This window comes from Pinus tabuliformis, chromosome Q, assembly GCF_031772625.1.
Source record: "Pinus tabuliformis cultivar Carrire ecotype Pingquan chromosome Q, CPIR1, whole genome shotgun sequence".
NCBI classification, from domain to species: Eukaryota; Viridiplantae; Streptophyta; class Pinopsida; order Pinales; family Pinaceae; genus Pinus; species Pinus tabuliformis.
Window position 1 is genome coordinate 1,188,732,699 of NC_142296.1, and position 21,261 is coordinate 1,188,753,959.

Below are 21,261 nucleotides of genomic sequence, written 5' to 3' on the forward strand. Positions count from 1 at the left end.
TCCTCAGTTTAGAATTAGTTCCTAGAATATAAGAGTCTGTTTACAACTTCCCGATCTATTGGGATGTACTTAAAGACGTATTTTCTGATTAATGAAGGCAGAGTGATCTCTCCGTTTGAGTGTAGTCTCCAGGTGCTGTACTCACCCATGAGCTACAACTCATTCTTTTCAATTCTATGTATGTTGTGTATATTTTATCTAATATAATAATATAAAAATGAATTACACGACATCCTTAACACATCATTCAATTATATTTAAATTAATAGAAATAAAAATGAAGCGAATAGATTATAACTGACATTTAATTATTGTTATAATGGAATCCTTCGCATCATTCTGGAGAAAGTAACACATAAAATGGCATAGAAAGTTATGTGTACTACACTATTTTCTTTACTACTTTTCCACGGGCAGAATTATTATGCACGTCCTATAGCATACAGACTGGAACATTGGACATAGAAAGGGTCGCTTAATGATAGCATTTAAATGAATATCAGATATCTGGTTTTGTGATATTCATCATATCAATCCAAGGGTAAAGGGAATTCCTGCAGCAGGAATCCACAAATTACCAAAAATGAATTGGCCAACTGTGAATCTAGCCGCTTCAGTGGCGCTTTTGATAACATGAAATCCATGCCAACGGACACGTCTTGATGTTACTGCACCGACGCCTGTGTTCATATACTCGCCATAGTACAATGTTTGAAGCGCAAAGCTTCCTTGCCATTCGAACCAACCGGCGGGATCGATCAAATCGTCCAGAATGGATTGCATGAACACTGTGCGAGAGTATTGCTTCCACGGTCTTCCGAGGTATGTTTGGATGGACTTTTTAACAGCTTGCAGATCGGGAGCTGGGCTTACCCTGCAATTATGAATGGAAATTCCGGTGTTTTGATTGGGATCAGTTCTTCCTTGAGCTGTAATTGTGTTCTTTTGTTGTCTCATAGGCCTTCTAACCAAGATATTGCTATTTTGGATTACCACAGCTGCGTTGCCAAAGATAAAATCAACGGTTCCATAGATATCTACTTCTCTGTAAAATTGGCGAAGGGAGTAAACATATAAAGTGTCCTGGTATCCTTTGATGCTGCAACGATATACCACCGAGAAGTCTGCGCCTACTCGAAGTGCTACGGCCTGGTGCTTTTGAGGTCCAGCAGTGTTCTCGAACGTCATGTCTCTCGCAATGAACCCTCTTCCAGAAACAGCTATCGCACAAAAGACAATTTGTCGTTTAATATGGGAAAAACAAGAACCGTTAATACATTTGAGAAGTTATACATTAGATCCTGATTCAGAAACAACTATCGCACAAAGGCTAAATACATTTGATAAGTTATACATTAGAACCTCATTCAGAAACAACTATTGCACAGAGGCAGTTTGTCATTGCACACAGAACAAACAAAACAAACGGGAAAAACATTTGGGAATTATACACTACCTAAATTTATGAATTTTTTAGAGTCTAAGTAGAGTTAACGACATCAAATCTTTTTTGAAATGCAATTATATAAATTATATAATTAAAAAAATAGTGTGTTGTTACACTGATATCATATCATGTTTAATATATAAATTTTATAATGGTACCTAATTGATTTAATATGTGAAACAAATTTTAAGAACATTTGGAAATTATATATTATCTAAATTTATAAATTGTTTAGAGTCTAAGTAGAGTTAACGATATCAATTTTTTTTTGAAATACAATTATATAAATTAAAGAAATTGTGTGTTATTACATTGATATCATATCATGTTTAATATGCCAATTTTATAATGGTACTTAATTGATTTAATATGCAAATTTCAAAAACATTTGAGAATTATACACTACCTAAATTTATGAATTTTTTAGAATCTAAGTAGAGTTAATGACGTCAATTTGTTTTGAAATTCAATTATATAAATTAAAGAAATTGTGTGTTATTACTCTGATGTTATATTTTTTTAAAAATGCAAATTTTGTAATGGTACATGATTCCTAGGAGAGATAGGAATAAAAAGGACAAGTATGTGTTATATTGTGATAGTCAGAGTGCCATTCACTTTGGCAAAAAACCCAACATTTCATTCAAAAACCAATCACATTGACTTAAGGTACCATTGGATCTCGCATGTGTTGGAGGAAGAAGATTTATCCTTGGAAAAGATCCATACAGATAGAAACCCTGCTGATATGCTCACTAAGATTCTACCACGAAATAAACATGAGTTATGTAGAGGCATGGTAGGACTTGGTGTGACTTGATGACTCTTATTTGGCTTCAAGTGGGAGAATGTTAAGAGTGAAGCCAAATTCACGCAAGATTCTAGATCCTTCTAGATCAGATTTTTCTAGATCTCTAGGATTCTAGAAAGATCTGATATAGAAGTGTAAGGCCTTCAAAGATGTGCGATGGTTAGGCGCCGGGTGACTGGGCACGCGCACAAGGGCGCGCGCACACGGACGCGTGAGGATGTGCGACGGACGATGGTGCGACCAACCGATTATGCGATGCGACGGAGGTTGTGCGATGTGACGGAGGACCTTGCGACGAACACTTGGTGAACAACAAGTGTGAGCATTGGCTTATACCCATGATAGGGGCGCCTTGCGATGAGGGTTGGCCGACCTATGATGGAGGGCGAGGCCGACATGTTAAAGGCATTCAACAGGTGTGTGTGGCATTGTGTGGGCAGTCGGCTGGGCAGCCCACCCACATGTGATGAAGCATATATATGTTTGTGTTTGGAGCGTTCAAACTCATTCAACTCGCTCATTCGATCATACGCACTTCGCTCTTGGAGAAGAGGTACTTGTGCGCAGATTTGAGGAGAGGTTTAGGCGCATAACTCATGCGCTCTCCTTGGGTCGCACTTGGTGGAAACGCTCTTGGTGAGAGGTGAACGCGTTGGGCAAGACGTGCCCGGGGTGATCGTGCGTAGGTGTTGGTTGTGCCTAGACTTGGCGAGGGTGTCTTGGTGGCTCAGGTGAGCACCCGCCCATCGTGCAAGGGTGCACAAAGATTGTAAAAGGCTGTTTTGCCTCTATTGTAAAATTGGCTAAGTATAGACTTGGATTTTGCCAAGGATACTTGTGAAGCTTGTATTATTGAAGAAAGATTGATTAATATATATTGTTGGGCAGACTCATTGTTCAGGGAGTTGCCCCTCCCTTTATACTGTGCAATTGTTGTTCTCTTTTATAATTGCTGATGATAATGAATGAGTATGGGTGTTCATTAGTATAAAGGTTATGCTTAATAATACTTGGTTGCGAAACACAAACTAAGTAAGAGAAAGTGAATTAGGTGTAGTCCATGAACATTAGTATTGGTGAAAAGAAAGTGTTCGGTGGTGCCGCACCTCGCCAAGAGCGGTTGGAAGACTACCGCAGGCCTGGGGGCGTGACAGTTGGTATCAAAGCAAGGTTGCTCGTGACGAAGTGCAGACATTGAAGTTGATTCAGGGTTGAAGAAGCTTGACGATTGGTGATTGAGAAGGGTTGCTCATGACAGGTACTTGCAGGTGAAGGAAGCTGTTTCACATACAAGTGGAACAAGAGATGGTTCATGGTTGCAAGGTACTTAGTGAACATGGAGAAGGCTGGAAAGGCAGAGATGGTGGATGAACCTACGATAGGTGAGTCTAGCCATAATGTAGTTGAAACCTTCCAGTACAAAGTGTTGGAACAGATGAGTCGACGGAGTTCTAACTGGGTTTCGATGAAGGCTAAGAACATGAAGATTCAGGAGAGCTGTTCAGAACTAAGAAGGGAACTTGAAGAACTCAAGAGCCAATGCGAAAGTATGACAGATGTTGAACTCAAGGAACTTAATGAGGAGATCCAACAGAGTGGTCTTGGTCTTCAAGAGATCTTCGATGAAAGAGGCCGGTTCAGGAAGGAAAGTGCCAGGGTGGAAGCCGAAATCAAGAAAGTTGAGGAAGAGATAAAGAAGAAGCTTCTTGGTAAGAAGGTTGTTGTGATTGAGCAGGAAGAGCTCGACTACATTGACAGGTTGGGAACTCACTACCGAGACAATCCAGAGGACATTCGGAAGTTCAGTTCTATGAACTTGGTCAGTGGACACTTGGTGGGTGCACTTGAACAAAATGTGATGGAGGGCAAGCTTGAAGGGAATCAAGCTAGACCATGATCGAGTTGTTTAGAAGAGCCAAGCAAGGAGGTGAAGTACCTTAGGAGGAAAGTCAAGACGGAGCATGAGACAACTGACACTTCTGAGGCATAATTCTTGAAGAAGGTTGCTGATGTAAGGTGCAAGACAAAGCCAACGGAGGAAGGTGATTCCTTGAAGCTAAGTTTTGTGCAGGTAATTGTAAATGGCAAGAGATTTGCAGCTTTGGTGGATACGGGAGCTACTCATAGCTTCTTAAGCATGAAGGCAGCAAAGTCTTTTGGGAAGAAATCAAAGATGGAGAGGGAATGGAGTGCTTTCAAAGCAGTCAACTCTACCATAAGAGCTATTGATGGTGTGTTGAAGGACACTCAGGTGAAAGTAGGGTCATGGTTTGGAAAGTTGGACTTGAGGGTTGTGGACATGGATGATCATTCTATGGTGTTGGGGCTAGACTTTATGGAGCTTGCACAAGCCATACCAATGGTGGACCGGGACATTCTCTTGATCACAGCTGAAGGGAGAACCATGATGGTACCGATGAATAGAAGAAGTTGCTTGGGGTATAGGCCAAGGATGACTTCTATGGTTTTGTATCCCAAAGATCCGAATGTGAAGCATGAGGATGTGGAGCAAAGAGGACTTGGGAGTGTGACTCAAACAACGAAGGAAAAGAAGTTGATTGACTTCGTTGCAAGAGCCGGGAAGAAGGATGAAGAAGGTGAGAAGGCAACCTCACGAACATGGAGACACTTGATGGGAGCATCTTCTACTAATGATCTTCACAATGGAGTTGCAAATGAAGGGAGTCCGAGTACTACTTCAGAGGCAGTGGTTGATGAGGATTATGGAGGTAGAGATCCTGCTGGGATAGTGGACTTCTGCAGGTATGCCATGGGCATATATGACTTTCAGTTGACAAAGGACAAGCTAGGTGAGCTTGGATGTACATGTGAGGAGATTGAGGCTGTGCATAGATACTTGAGGACACAACATCAATCTGACACATGGGTAGATGAGAGTCAGAGAGGAAACTTCCTGGCCCTCCTTTCTCTATAGACAACCTTGGAGATGGGTTGGTGTGGAGGCCTTGGTAGGGAGGAACCACACCAACTTTACAAGAGGCCTTGGGGGAGGCTTCTTTATGACAGATACAAACATGGATGCAGATGACAAAATGTTGGGATGGAGTCTACATGGGTTGGACATCATGGACAACTAGAGTCATGGACATCAGGTTGAAGATATGGAGCATGGCAGTTGTGCAGGGACATGAAGCAGGTGCATGTGTGGAAGTGTCATTTATGGACATTCTATGAGGAGTGCCGAAGCAAAGGATGTTGTGCAGGTGCTGTTATGGAGATGTATGAGCTAGTGGAGAGGTTGTACACTCTTGTGCAACAAGACCATGGCTTGGACATGTTGCAGATGGGATGGAGTTTCCATGGACCTGAGCATGGGATGATAGATAGATTCTTGATGAGTCCGAGATGTAGCAGAAGTCAGGGGAAGACTTGTGGTGGCATAAGGATGTGCATTCTTATGATTTGGGCGTATGGTTGGACTGATCACCCGACTAGTTCGAGTCATGAGGGGTACCAATGTACAGAGAGATGTGACTATCAGTTTTACACTTGGCAGGGGAATACAGAGAGATGTTGTTGTTGGGTCAACATGGTGACACATGGTACGAATGTGTTGGCATGGTGGAGCATCTGATGAAAGACTACATGGAGGGATGACACATGATGAGGTCGACACAGGATGTTGTAGTGAAGATTGTGGCAAAAGGGGTCGATGATCATGGATCGAGATGATATCTGATACATGACATACCGATGAGGTGTATACCTTGGTATGGAGAGCTTGGTGGCAGTTGGTCACTAAGGTGAGACATGATGGAGATGGAGTTCTGCATATGTTGCAGGGATGTTTGCCGTTTGTGGAGGAGTTGACATCATGGATAATAATAATCTTGGTGGATGGCTACCGGGATGGTATGTTGACGAGGATGACAACGATTTCAGGTGGAGGATGATGTAAGGCCTTCAGAGATGTGCGATGCTTGGGCGTCGGGCAACCGGGCGCGCGCACACGGGCGCGTGTGGATGTGCGACGGACGATGGTGTGACCGACCGATTATGCGATGCAACGGAGGTTGTGCGATGTGACGGAGGACCTTGCGACAATATGCGACGAACACTTGGTGAACGACAAGTGTGAGCGTTGGCTTATACCCACGATAGGGGCGCCTTGCGATGAGGGTTGGCCGACCTATGATGGAGGGCGAGGCCGACATGGTAAAGGCGTTCAACGGGTGTGTGTGGCGTTGTGTGGGCGGTCGACTGGGCAGCCCACCCACATGCGATGAAGCATATATATGTTTGCGTTTGGAGCGTTCAAACTCATTCAACTCGCTCGTTCGATCATACGCACTTTGCTCTTGGAGAAGAGGTACTTGTGTCCAGATTTGAGGAGAGGTTTAGGCGCATAACTCATGCGCTCTCCTTGGGTCGCACTTGGTGGAAACGCTCTTGGTGAGAGGTGAACGCGTTGGGCAAGACGTGCCCGAGGTGATCGTGCGGAGGTGTTGGTTGTGCTTAGACTTGGCGAGGGTGTCTTGGTGGCTCGAGTGAGCGCCTGCCCTTCGTGCAAGAGTGCACAAAGATTGTAAAAGGTCGTTTTACCTCTATTGTAAAATTTGGCTAAGTATAGACTTGGATTTTGCCAACGATACTTGTGAAACTTGTATTATTGAAGAGAGATTGATTAATATATATTGTTGGGCAGACTCATTGTTCAGGGAGTTGCCCCTCCCTTTATACTGTGCAATTTTTGTTCTTTTTTATAATTGTTGATGATAATGAATGAGTATGGGTGTTCATTAGTATAGAGGTTATGCTTAATAATACTTGGTTGCGAAACACAAACTAAGTAAGAGAAAGTGAATTAGGCGTAGTCCATGAACATTAGTATTGGTGAAAAGAAAGTGTTCGGTGGTGCCGCACCTCGCCAAGAGCGGTTGGAAGACTACCGCAGGCCTGGGGGCATGACAATAAGGATCTAGAATCTTGCGTGAATTTGGCTTCACACTTAACATTAATGTGCAAATTTTATAAACATTTGAGAATTATACAATACCTAACTTTATGAATTGTTTAGAGTATAAGTAGAGTTAACAACATCAAATCTTTTTTGAAATGAAATTATATATATTAAAGAAATCATGTTATTACACTGATATCATATCATGTTTAATATGCAAAATTTATAATGGTACCTAATTGATTTAGTATGTAAATTTTAAAAACATTTGGGAATTATACATTACCTAAATTTATGAATTGTTTAGAGTCTAAGTAGAGTTAACGACATCAAATCTTTTTTGAAATGCAATTATATAAATTAAAGAAATAGTGTGTGTTATTACACTCATATCATGTTTAATATGCAAATTTTATAATGGTACCTAATTGATATATTTGGATTAATAACATTTTTACATGGCAATTTAAATGTTGAAAAGATAAAATATAAAGTAATTAATATTTAATATTTTGCGTATGGATGTAAATATGCTAATGTTTTTTATTTATGGGTATAAAATAAAAATTTTGATTAGCTTAACCATATATATATAAATTAAAGTGTAAATAAATATGGATAGGCATTAATTTATAATAAATTTTAAAATATTTAGTTCTCCATTATACATGTTTAAATTTAATAAATTAATTTTAAAAAATTATATATATATATATATATATATATATATATATATATATAATTATAATTATAATTTTATTATGGTTCGCTCTCGGTCGCAATGGAGGACTTTCCGGTAACGGACCTCGTGGATTATTCCGAGGATCCGCTATCCGGACAGGCGGTGTTCACCGACCCTATATTCTCATCTCCGTTTCAGGCAACTGTTACAGATTCTGACCTCCTGTCTAGGGCAAACTTGTCGTCTATTTCCACTGCTGATCAGGGTCTCGAGGCACCTCCCCTATCGCCTGCTACCGCTTACTTGCTCGCATCTTCATACCCAGAGACTCTGACTCTGGATGACATTCCTCCCACACCGATTATTCTTCCTTCCTCACTCCCGGATCCTAAGGTTCATGTGCCCCCGCTGTCGAACCCGGCTACCCCTCTTGCGTCATCCGGGTCAAAGCCCTCTGGATGTTTTGGCACACCAGTGATAAATTCTAGCGCTCCGGGGTCCTCCTCGGCGGGCAATACAAATCCCCTCTCTGAACACCCATCCGCCCCGCGAACAAAGAAGCCGAAGGCAAGATGTGTTAGGGCTATCAGGAAGGACACCACCGTTACCTTTGGGAATTCGACAAGCTTCGAAGAGACCATGGCGCTCGCCTGCACCGTCTTGGTGGGTCACGTGCGAGGGCGCACATTCTCGGTTGATCGTTTGATTCGATGGGTGAAGGAAATCTGGGGCTCTTTGCTTCCAAAGCTCCCAGAGGTTGAGGTACTCCCATGGGGATGGTTTACACTCCAATTTGCGCACGAAGATCACACGAACATCGTACTTGAGAACTATTGGCACATAGAAACAGCCCCTGTACTCCTGAAACGTTGGACCCCGCTATTTGACCCTGAGCGGGAGCAGATCGCTGCTGGACCTCTGTGGGTAAGATTGCCTGGACTCCCTAGGCAATATTGGTATGAGGAGGCGTTCATCAAAATAGGAAACGCTCTGGGGACATACCTGGATCATGACCGCTCTTATATAGACACTCGGAGAAGAACCTTGGCTCGCATCCTGGTACATCTTGACACCAGGGAAGGATTGGAGGAGGACATCACCCTGCAATGGGGAAGGCACAAGCGCATCCAGATTCTGGACTACGAGGGTGTCCCATTTCGGTGCAACAGATGCCACCAGGTAGGGCATCTCTATAAGGATTGCCCTCTCAATAATCGTGTGAACAGTCCACCAAAGCATACTCCCATTGTTTCCCGAAGATCGGCGCCACAGATCTCCCCGCCTCAGATGGCTTCATCAGCACCACAAGGAGGGTTTCAACATCCACCGTCTTCTGCAAAGGGCACAGCCACTCCTCCCATGACGAGGACAAGGGCAGCTGCGGCAGCTTATCAGAAATCAGGTACTGACTTACCTCCCTTATCACAATCTCTCTCCCTTACATCTGATTGCATTCACTCTATCTCTGTATCTAAGGCTCAATGCTCAATTCCGCCGCCCCCTCCTACTACTGCCACTATCCCCCCTTCCCTTACCCATGATCGCTCCCTGTCCCCATCTCGCCCCAATGTGCCTCTTTCTGGATCAAATCCGCCTCACCATTATTCACTCCGGCCCCGTCCCTCTCAATCTGTATCTGAGGGTACCTCGGGGTTGTGCATTATTCCCCCTGAACCTGGTCACACCTCATCCAGGGGTCGAAAATCCAATTTGAATAAAGCCATTCGGCGTGCTGGGGCTGAAGTTGCTTCGGGACGTCAATCCACCATTGTCGGGGCCCTTAGAGCTACAAACCCCCCTCGGAGGGTTCCCCCATGAAGTGTCTCTCATTCAACTGCAGGGGTCTAGCTAGCACCCCGAAAAAGCTAGCCCTAAAACGACTTTTTCAGGTCGAAAATCCTGACATCATCCTCCTTCAAGAAACCCTGGGTTCTGCAGAAGCCATATCTCTTGCCTTGAAATCGATTGCGCCAAAGTGGCAATACATGGGGTTGGATGCTATGGGCCGTTCAGGTGGTCTGGCCATTGGGCTCAACCCTCTTTCCATCAGATTGGACTCCTCATGGGGCGGACCTGGATATTTGGGTGCTGACATTTTTTCAAAAGACCTTGGGATGCCACTGCGCATCATCAATATTTATGGTCCTTGTCAGCAGAGGGAAGGATTCTGGCGCACCCTCCTTAATCGTTCTTTGCTGCAAGAGGAAAACCTGATCATTGGAGGCGACCTAAACTTCTCCTTGGGATATGGTGAATCTTGGGGCTCATCTGCTCAATCAGATCCCATTTCAGACTTCATGAGGAATCTGCTTGAACAGCACGATCTCATCGACATCCCTATGCATCACCCTCTTCCCACATGGAGGAACCGAAGGATCGGATCAGCAGCCTTGGCTCGTCGACTTGATCGTTATCTGATCAAGGGACCGTTGCTCCGCAATCTCCATCACTATAAACAGTGGGTAAGTTCGGGGGGAATCTCGGATCACTCTCCCATCCTGATGGAAATTCTGGGCCCTCACCCTAAACCAAAAGCTCCTTTTAAATTCAACCATCATTGGTTACAGGACCCTGGTTTCTCTAAGCTGGTCACTGACTTTTGGGCAGCTCACCCTATTGACAGAGAACCCTCTTTGGCCAGGGGATTTGTAAAAAATTTGACGGAACTCAAGCATATTGTGATTGAATGGGCCAAGAGGAAAAAGGCAAGGGAAGATGAACTGCTCACCACGATAGAAGCAGACATTCACGCCCTGTTGGATGAACAAAACTTGGGCTTTATCTCTGTGGAAAGCAAGCATAGGCTGGTTGATCTAGAAGAGCAGAAGTCTAGCATTCTCAGACTCAGAGAAGAATCGATCAGGCTGAGAAGTAGAGCTACTTGGCTCAAGGCTGGGGATGAAAATTCCAGATTCTTCCATAATTTTGCAAATGGGAGGAGGGTTGCAAATACCATCTGGAACCTTCCCTATCCGGATGGGGGTCTGGCAGACTCTTTCAACAAGCTCTCTAGCATGGGTACCTCCTATTTCAAAGGCATCTTCAAATGCCCTGAGGGCTCCAACCTGGCTGAAATCTTCCGTGTCGCTTCCCATTTCCCGAGGTTCGTAAACAATGAAGACTTGGAGGATCTAAATGCTCCTGTCACCATGATTGAATTGGAGAACACCATTAAATGGTTTCAGAAGGAAAAGAGCCCGGGCCCTGATGGATGGACCATTGAATTCTATCTGGCCTTTTTTGACATCTTGGGTGAGGACATATTAAGGGTGGTAGAGGAAAGCAGAACCTCAGGTCAGATCTATCATGCTATAAATTCTACCTTCATTGCGCTTATTCCCAAGTCCGACTCGCCATCATCCTTTGCTGATTTTCGTCCCATTTCGCTATGCAATGTACTCTACAAGATCATATCCAAGATCATAGCCAACAGGATCAGACCCATCCTTTCCAATCACATTGCTCCTCAGCAATTTGCTTTCTTGGAAAACAGGCAGATTCATGAAGCCATTGGCTCTGCCCAGGAAGCCATTCACTCTATCTGGACCAAGCACCTCAAGAGTATTCTTCTCAAAATCGATCTCTCAAAGGCTTTCGATAGAGTCAGCTGGCTTTACATCAAAATGATTCTCATTCACCTGGGCTTTCCACATCAGCTTATCACTTGGATTATGGCATGCATTACCTCTCCTACTTATAGTATTCTGATAAATGGTGCTGCATCCCATTTCTTCCACTCTGAAAGGGGACTTCGTCAAGGATGTCCCCTTTCCCCCCTCTTGTTCCTATTGGTTACAGAAGCGCTCAGTCGTCTCATCATTGATGCAAAGAGGGAAGGAACTATCCGGGGCCTAAAGATCTCAGAAGCTTGCTTCCTAACTCACCTTCTATTCGTGGACGATGTCCTTATACTTCTCGATGGTAGTATTCGGGATACCTCATCTTTCAACAGAATCCTTAATCTTTTTTCACATGCCACGGGCATGGTGGTCAACCATGAGAAGTCTTCCATCACTATGGTTGGTACATCTGTAGCTGAATCACAATCGGCTATGCAGGCTTTTCCATTTATCACACAACCTCTGGATCGAGGTCTTAAATACCTTGGATATTGGCTAAAGCCTACAAACCAAAAAATTGCCGACTGGGTATGGCTTGTCACCAAGATTGAAAAGAAAATAACTTGTTGGTACTTCAGATACCTATCCAGAGCAGGCAGATTAACTCTGATCAAATCTGTGCTGGAAGCAACTCCTGTTTTTTGGATGGCTTTAGCATGGATTCCCCGAAACATTCTCTCAAAGATTCAGAGACTCTGCAACAGATATTTGTGGGCTGGAAAGGAAGAGAAGCGCACCTTTGCTTGGATCTCCTGGAGTAAGATTGCCCTCCCTAAGAAGTGGGGGGGCTGGGGATTAAAGGACCTGGCATCCTTTGCAAAAGCCCTCGCTGCTAAAATGGGTTGGGCATTGCTGACTTCCCGCAGTTTATGGACAGAGATTGTATACCATAAGTACATCTGGCCTCTCGACATCATCGATTGGGCCAGACTCCCAAGCTAGAACAGAACGGGCATCTCTTCCATTTGGAAAGCCCTCCTACACTCCCTCCCCCTCCTCAGGAGCAACATCATATGGCGCATAAAAAGTGGGAACAGAGCACGCATCGGAATGGATCCATGGAGTGGATGCGGAGGAAGACACAGACTTCACTCAGACCTGATTGCCCTCCTAAACTCCCGTGGCATTAGAGTGCTTGCGCAGATCGCTGACCCTGAGGGCTCGGACATATTGCATCAGGCTTGGAAATCTGGCACACAGTTAGACATCCCGATCAGATGGCACGAACCATGGAAAGCATACTGTGACGCCCTCTCAGAATCCCATATCAGAATTGTGGATGGACCGGATGAACTCATCTGGCAGATTGCTGATAGTGGGATTTACTCTCCTCGTGAGGGATACAAAGTCATTATTTCTCACAGAAAGCCGGAGGTGCTTGATAGATGGTGGCACCAGATTTGGAAGCTTGATGCATCGCCCAGGTCTAAGTTATTTACTTGGTGTGTCCTTCGCAACCGCATTCCCACTGACGAACACCTCAAGCGCAGGGCGGTATCCGGTCCTTCGCGTTGTGTGCTGTGCAAAGCAGACACAGAGACCACCGAACACCTATTTTTAAGATGCCCCATTGTAAATCAATTATGGCATCATATCAAACATCACATACAGTTTTCGGGCGATTGGTCTGGTACAGACCTTATCAAAGCGTGGATGGATTGGGGGAACAGACACAGTGGTTCAAAATCTGTAAACCTTCCGATCATAGTAAATTGGTCTATATGGAAGACTAGGAACAGAATGATATTCGATGGATGGGAGCCTACATGGTCTCTCGTTGAAGCTGGTATCATTACAACATATAACGAACTACCGAATCCCCCTCCCCCAAAACAGCGACGGTCGACCCCTCCTCCCAATATCGACATGAGCTCACCTTGGGCTTTCTTCGATGGGGCTGCAAACGAACATGGCTGTGGAGGGGGCATCATTATACACAAATCATTGAGGCACTTCTATCACATCAAAGTAGGACTGGGGGCTGGCACAAACAATTACTCTGAGCTCATATCTCTCCGCCACTTACTTCATTTTGCACTCAGCCATCATTGCACCAGCATCAACATCTATGGAGATTCTCAGATTGTCGTTAATTGGGTCAATAGAGTTACTACATGTCACTCACACACTCTAAATATACTGCTTGATGAAGTCTTTATACTAATGGAGGCTTTTAACTCATTTCACATATCTCATATATACAGAGAACATAACCAGACTGCTGACAAGCTTTCCAAGGAGGCCGCGGTGATGGAAAATGGCTTATGGGAAATCACTGAATCTTTGGAACAGCAGGAGCAGAAATACCACCATCGGCCATATATAGACCCGTCATATCCTACTGCGGGTCTACAAGCGACTTAACAATCTGTCTTTTTTGTTATTTGACTGCACAATATGATATATATGTAAATAGATCGAGGTTTGCCTTAAATGGCACCATTTTTGCACAATTTTTGTAAATGTAACAGACAGATATACAGCACTGAATCTGCAAATATCTTGAAAATGCACTGAACAGTTTGGCATATGCGACAAAGCATCTACATATGTAATCTTTCATATTTATAATGAAATATTACGGATTTTTCCAGTGGAAAAAAAAAAATTATAATTTTATTATATATATATATATATATATTAAATTGTAATTTCTCTTTTATATATATATATATTCAGCAAATAAAGTTTATTGCAAGAGTTATATTGTAATATGATGATTTATCAATAAAATAAATTAAAAATATTTTGTAACGACATATTTAAAAAACAAAACAATTATACAATTTAATATTAATCCAATAGAACAATATCCAGAGCAATGTATAAATATAAGAAAGTATATTCGAAAAACTATTTTTAAATTCTTACCCAAAGTGGCAGACTTGAACGTAGTTGAACCATCTAGAACATTCTTGCTTCCCGTGAGGATATCGATATCGTAGTCCTTTTTTATTACGGTAATGCACGTAATCCGTAAGGTACAAGATACGTGCATCACTGTAATAAAAAAGGCACCTAACAGCTAGATGGAAGTAGCGAGATTCCACGCCGTAGCTCATCCTTTTGATTTGCCTCGTTTCATTCAGCAAGTGGGCCAGTTTTGTACTTTGTTTGTACAGCGAAATATTGGGAAGTCTTTTAGAAAAAATTGAACATAGTGTAGATTTTGGAATTAGTTTTTCAACGGTTAAAAAAAAGCCAGTTTTGTAGATTTGGGAAATAGGTTGTACAGGAACTAGGAGTAAATTCTACTATTATTCATCAAATGTAAAATATTCCAAAAAACTATAATTAATGGAAAAATCCACTTTAAACAAATTAATAATAAAGCTGAAATTGATTTAGGGTTTTTAATTATGTCATTAATAGAATTTAGACAAAAATATATTCATTTTAGGAGGAAAGGTTGTTTGAAAAAGTGTGCAAAGAAAGTAGACTAAGGTCTTTTAATCTAATTATAAGGTTTTTTTTGTTGTTTCATCCTGTGTTTAGATTTTTTTATGCATGCAAACTTTTATGCCAGGAAAATCTTTTATGATTTATAACATTTTGTTTTTGTTGAAAATGTTTCTTTAGTTCTGTGTTTACATCTTTTTTATGCCTGCAAACTTTTATGCAAGAAAAATCTTTTATGATTTATAACATTTTGTATTCGCTCTTTTTGGGGTTTCTAAAAGTAATATGCTGTAGCTGAAGTTTGTTTTTAAAAGTAATATCATGTAAATGAAGTTGAGGGGTTTATGTAATTGCGTTGGGATTTAAATGTGAGGGCTGTCCATCCTGTTTTGACGAGATAACGAGAATCTTTCAAGATTAAGTTTTGCATATGAAATGCCGAGAGAATTTTCAAAAATGTAAAGTTACAATCCTTTTGTACAGAAAAATGCGCCGAAGCTTCGAATTATCCTGTGTCTTATTAGACCCTTACAATGTAAATGATTACAGTAGACTTACGCATCACCAGTAACATATGCCAACAAAACACAATTTACGCATCACCAGTAACATACAAATTGCTTAATTAATATAATTTAAGTTTGGCTGCATGCATTAAATGATTGAAAAAGTTCCAATGGTATTTAATATTAGATAATGAAAACACTTTTGTTGGTCAAGTGTGGCATGAAATAGAAAGCTGAAACGAGAAATATAATATTGGAGGATGAAAAAAGCGATGTGAGTGGATATTTCATTAAAAGATTTCTTTTTAATTTTTGATTTATTATATTATCAATTATAGCTTTTCGAATTATGAATATTTTCGGAAAAAACTGTTTATATTTAAAAATATTTAATTCTTAGCCAAAAAGTAAATTTACCATAATTACATTTGTTTTAATCACAATCATTATATAATATTTTTCAATAATATATGTTTACATATTATATTATTGCATTTTTTTTCTTACGGCTATGATTATTTTATTCATATACTTCACAAATAACTTGAGGATACCATTTAAAGTTCATTGGAGAAAAAGAAATCATTTAGACCAATCTGTTTGTCTTTAATGGTGCGTAGTGTCGCGTAATGTTAGACTAATCTGTTTGTCTTTAATGGTGCGGGTAACGTTAACACTAGGGTTACGCGTAGTGTCGCGTAATGTTAGACTAATCTGTTTGTCTTTAATGGTGCGGGTAACGTTAACACTAGGTAACCCTATTTAATGGGTAAACAACCATTTATGGTTCGCACCATTTAGAGGGTTTTTCTCTCTCTGAAAAACCCTCTAAATTGTGCGAACCATAAATGGTTGTTTACCCATTAAATAAAAAATGAAAAATAAATGGTTGTGGGAGAATATACAAAATATCTAAATACATCCCTGAAATATAATCAATTACTTTTATTTATACATCAATCAAATATAATTAATTATATATATAAATATATATTTTATAATTAATTTTAATTTGATTATTAAATTGGTTATTAAAAATTTTTAATATAAAAATAATTTTTAAAATAGAAAATATATGCAACTTGAGGATACCATTTAAAAGTCCATTGGCAAATGAAGCGAGAAAACGAAATCATACCATTTAAAAGTCCATTGGAAAATGGAGCGAGAAAAAGAAATCATTTAGACTAGTCCAATCGAGCGAGAGAAAGAAATCATTTAGACTAATCTGTTTGTCTTTAATGGTGCGTAGTGTCGGGTAATGTTAACACTAGGTAAGCCTCTAAATTGTGCGAACCATAAATGGTTGTTTACAAATTAAATAAAAAATGGTTGTGTGAGAATATCCAAAATATCTAAATACATCTATGAAATATAATCAATTACTTTCATTTATACATCAATCAAATATATTCAACTATTTTTATTTTATTTTTTATAACTAATTTTAATTGGATTATTAATTTGGTTATTATAAAAAATTTTATATATATATATATATATATATATATATATATAATATGTTATGAATATTAATTATAAAAAAATAATAAAATTAAGATTTAATAGAGTTGGTTGGTGGACTTGATCCCACTTCGAGGTGACGGCGCTGCGGGGAAAGCACAGAATGAGAGTTTGGACCAACATGGCATTATTGCTGGTAGCCATGGAGTTCCACTCCCTCCTACAACCATGTAGTGGCAAACAAGGGCAAGGAAGCGGGTTCGAATTGCTTCAAAAAACCAATGGAGGTAGAAACAGAGAGGATTATCACAAAAAAGCGGAAAAACATCAGTTCTCATGAGCAGGAAGAGAATCATGAGGAAGTTAGAGGAGAGAAGAGAACAAGAGGCAGCAGTCAGAGAACCGAGCCTAGGAGTGTGATAGGACTCTGCAAACCCAGCTCAACCATTAAACCCCCGGGCTATTTTAAATAATGCAGCGCTACAGGAGCACAGGTGTGACGACCTGCGGTCATTGGATGACCGGGCGCGCGTGCCTACCTCTGCAAAAAACAACTAAGGCAGAAATGCGATGGGCACCAACGATGTGGCGCGGTTATGATATAGCGTGCAGACAGATTGGCGCCCTACTTATAGGTGAGTTGGGCGTATACGAACGGTGTGCGAGCCGACTTGACATAGGGGTGTCGCACCATCGGTTGAGGGCGTCGGCTCATGTTGAACAATGGCGTTTTGGAGGGTCAGCCAGTTGGAGGTCGCCCACGGTTGGAGGCGTATATACACTTGGTGGAAACGCTCATTTCAACCATCGAACTTCGCACTCTTTCATCGCATAAGGAGTAGTGCGAAGTCGCACTTAAGGCCGCAGCGCGCAGTAGTGTGGAGATGCGCCCGCCGAGTCAGGCAAGGCACGGGCACGTCGTGTAGGGCGGTTGAGGCGCGGGTGGAGGGCGTAGTAAGGCGCCCGCTCGCCGACTTGGGTACATGGTCTCGGTTGAAAAAGGGGCGCGGGTGTGCACGGGTGCGCCCGCCCGTTTGGGCATAAGATTGTGTGTATTTGTTAGGTGAACGAGTTCGGTTGTGAATGGGCACGGGTCGTGCACGGGCGTGCCCGCCCGTTCGACATAAACTTGTGTATTGTATTTTGGGTGGAGTGTTGTGGTGTGACCGCTGTGCGCTCTTGCATGGGCGGGCGCCCAACCTCGTTTATGAACGCTGGTGGAGCGCCGCTCCCGGTCATTGTAATATTTCTTCATATATAATAAAAGAAGATTTCCTCTTGCATATTGTTGGGTTATTATTGTTGTTCATGTATTATTAATGGATTCCGCACATTAATAATGTTAATTCATGGTTATTATGAATTGTTGAAGGCGTAGTTCGTAAAGTTAATCTAACTATGGAAAGAGTTGGTAACTTAGGCGGTGCCGCACCTGGCCAATTTAAGGAAAAAAGAATTGGGGGCATGACAGGTGGTATCAGAGTAGGTTCATAGGGAGTGAAGCCGTTGCTTGATGATGAACGCAGAGAACAAACATGTATGCAGGGAAAAGTTATGGAGAAATCATGGATGAACAGTCTGGGTTTCGTGGACTTGATGGTTCATGGCAAGACCATTCAAGATCTGGTGGACACGGGGGCCACTCATAACTTCATGACAACACGGTTGGCAAAAGAGGTTGGACTGATGATCTTCCCATCGAATGTGGAAGTCAAGGCAGTGAACTCTAGAGCTAAAGTGGCAGGTTTGGTACACGAAGTACCTGTGCAGATAAAAGACTGGAAGGGTCAGTTGGACTTCACAGTGATGGAGATGAATGACTTTGATATGATACTCGGACAGGATTTCTTGAAGGGAAACAAGGCTATTGTTGTCCCCTTCTGTGATGAGGTGGTGCTAGTTGGACAGTCACAAACTTGGACTTTTCCCACTCATAGGCAAAGGGGGGAAGTCAAGGTGCAGCATGTTTCGGCACTGAGTTTGGAGAAGGCTATGAAGGAATTAGATATGGAGACATATGCGGTGATGTTCAAGGATGTCGAAGGTGATGGAGTAGGGACGCCTGCTCCAACCGAGATTTCCGAGGTGCTGACCAAATATGCAAATTTGATGCCTGATGAGCTACCAAAGAAGCTTCCACCAAGGCGTGCAGTGGACCATAGCATTGAGCTTGAGCCAGGAAAGCAACCCCCGGCTAAAGCACCTTATCGGTTGTCAGGACCTGAGTTGGAGGAGTTGAAACGACAGTTAAAGGAGTTAGCTGATGCAGGTTTCATCAGACCTTCAAGGTCCCCTTATGGAGCTCCGGTATTGTTCCAGCAGAAGAAGGATTCGAATGAGCTACGGATGTGCTGTGATTACCGTGCATTGAACAAGCAGACGGTAAGGAACAGGTATCCTTTGCCATTGGCTGCTGATTGCTTTGACAAGCTTGCGAAAGCCTGAGTGTTTTCCAAGCTGGACTTGAGGCATGGGTATTATTAGGTGCGGATAGCTAAAGGAGACGAGAAGAAGACTGCGATAGTAACAAGGTATGGTAGCTTTGAGTTCCTTGTTATGCCATTCGGGTTGTGTAACGCTCCTGCTACATTTTGCACTTTGATGAACGATGTCCTACGACCATACTTGTATTCGTTCATAGTAGTATACTTGGACGATATAGTGGTGTTCAGTGACAACATGGAGGATCATAAGAAGCACTTGGCGATGGTGTTTGAGGCACTGAGGGCAAATCGGTTGTTCTTGAAGAAGTCTAGGTGTCTGTTCGCTCAGACTGAGATTCCGTTCCTTGGACATATTGTTGGTCAAGGGTACATACGGATGGAGCCGAGCAGAGTGAAGGCGATTGAGGACTGGGTTGAACCGAAGAATGTCCATGAGATGAGGGTGTTCTTGGGCATGACCAACTACCAACGGAAGTTTTTAGAGGGGTACTCCAAGGTGACATCGGCACTGACATACCTATTGAGGAAAGACAAGAGGTGGAGTTGGACGGATAAATGTCAAAAGGCATTTGATGACTTGAAGAAGAGGATGGTTACAACACCGATACTGAAGTTGCCTGACTTCGAGAGACCATTTGAGGTACACACTGATGCTTCAGATTTTTCCATAGGAGGGGTTCTTATGCAAGATGGGCATCCGGTGGCGTACGAGAGTCGGAAGTTGCAGGATAGAGAACGGAGGTATCCGGTCCATGAGAAGGAGATGACTGCGATCATTCATTGTCTTCATGTGTGGAGGCATTTCCTAATTGGGAAGCCATTTGTTGTCAAGACTGACAACGTTGCAGCAAGTTATTTTGCATCACAGCCAAAGCTTTCTGCGAAGCAAGCTCGTTGGCAGGACTTCTTGGCAGAATTTGACATGACTATCGAGTATAGACCAGGAAGGCACAATGCGGTAGTAGATGCCCTTAGCAGGAAGGGACAACTTGCAGCATTGGAGGGAGAAGACCGGGCAGCTAGGAGTAGGAGTCGAGTTCAGATGTCAGAAGAGATGTAGAATAAGATCAAGGAAAGTGTTGAAACCGATACTTTGGCGCAGAATATAGTGAAGCAGATAAAGGAGGGGAAGACATGAAAGTTCTTTCTACGAGATGGGTTCTTGTTCTTTAGAAACCGACTCTATGTTCCAAAGTCATCTGGACTTAGGAGGCACCTTTTGAAGGAGGGCGATGACTCGCCATGGGCTGACCACCCAGGGATGCATCGTTCTTTGGCATTGTTGGAGAGAGGATTCTTTTGGGAGAAGATGCGAGAGGATGTAGAGTATGTACATACGTGCATCATTTTTCAACAGGACAAATCGGATACTCAGAGACAAGGAGGACTGTTGCAGCCTTTACCGATTCCTGAGAGACCATGGATGAGTGTCTTGATGGACTTCATCACTCAATTGCCATAGGTTCAGGGGTATAATGGGATAATGGTCGTGGTTTATCGTTTTTCCAAGTATGTTGTCTTTGTTCCTACAAAGATGCCTTGTGGAGCCGAGCAGACTACGGAGTTGTTCTTTAAGAACATAGTGAAGTATTGGGGAATTCCATTGAGCATCGTGTCGGATAGAGATCCGCGTTTTACAAGCAGATTTTGGACCACATTATTCAAGTTAGTCGGGACAGAGTTGTTGATGAGTTCGAGTTACCATCCGCAGACAGATGGGTAGACCGAGAGGATCAACGCATTGCTGGAGGACTACTTGAGACATTATGTGATGGTTGATCAGAAGAATTGCCCTAAACTCTTGGATATTGCTCAGTTTAGCTACAATATTCAAAAGAGTTCTGCGATGGGGTATAGTCCATTTGAGTTGATGAATGGGTAGATGGCGGTTGCACCGCATACCGTAGTGACGTGAGGCTTCTTAAGGAGTCCTCATGCGAAGAAATTCATGAAGGCTTGGGAGGAGA

General features: G+C 42.4%; 3 protein-coding genes across 3 annotated transcripts; 2 read left to right on the forward strand and 1 right to left on the reverse strand.

The window, feature by feature from the left end:
* Positions 1–506: 506 nt before the first annotated feature.
* LOC149223952 (pectinesterase 2-like) lies at positions 507–2,856 on the reverse strand. The gene is made up of 2 exons (XM_089388041.1): positions 2,790–2,856; positions 507–1,220 (listed from the first exon to the last, which is right to left on the reverse strand). Exons 1-2 carry the CDS (start codon positions 2,854–2,856, stop codon positions 526–528), a joined length of 762 nt encoding a protein of 253 aa, XP_089244167.1. The 3' UTR covers positions 507–525.
* Positions 2,857–9,675: 6,819 nt separating this feature from the next.
* On the forward strand, positions 9,676–12,423 carry LOC149223953 (uncharacterized). The gene is made up of 3 exons (XM_089388043.1): positions 9,676–10,323; positions 10,429–10,964; positions 11,814–12,423. Exons 1-3 carry the CDS (start codon positions 9,676–9,678, stop codon positions 12,421–12,423), a joined length of 1,794 nt encoding a protein of 597 aa, XP_089244169.1.
* A 108-nt stretch (positions 12,424–12,531) lies between these two features.
* LOC149223954 (uncharacterized) lies at positions 12,532–13,845 on the forward strand. Its single transcript, XM_089388044.1, has one exon. It carries the CDS (start codon positions 12,532–12,534, stop codon positions 13,843–13,845), a length of 1,314 nt encoding a protein of 437 aa, XP_089244170.1.
* Positions 13,846–21,261: the final 7,416 nt, after the last annotated feature.

Excerpts from the sequence above, each read along its gene's own strand:
- LOC149223952 (XM_089388041.1), bottom strand. The coding sequence starts at position 2,856 with ATGAGTTATGCGCCTAAACCTCTCCTCAAATCTGCGCACAAGTACCTC. Across the intron at positions 1,221-2,789 it reads CTTCTCCAAGAGCGAAGTGC|CTGTTTCTGGAAGAGGGTTC; the intron begins GTATGATCGAAT and ends TTTGTGCGATAG.
- LOC149223953 (XM_089388043.1), top strand. The coding sequence starts at position 9,676 with ATGAAGTGTCTCTCATTCAACTGCAGGGGTCTAGCTAGCACCCCGAAA. Across the intron at positions 10,324-10,428 it reads TCCATCACTATAAACAGTGG|GACCCTGGTTTCTCTAAGCT; the intron begins GTAAGTTCGGGG and ends CATTGGTTACAG. Across the intron at positions 10,965-11,813 it reads GTCGCTTCCCATTTCCCGAG|AATCCTTAATCTTTTTTCAC; the intron begins GTTCGTAAACAA and ends ATCTTTCAACAG.
- LOC149223954 (XM_089388044.1), top strand. The coding sequence starts at position 12,532 with ATGGATCCATGGAGTGGATGCGGAGGAAGACACAGACTTCACTCAGAC.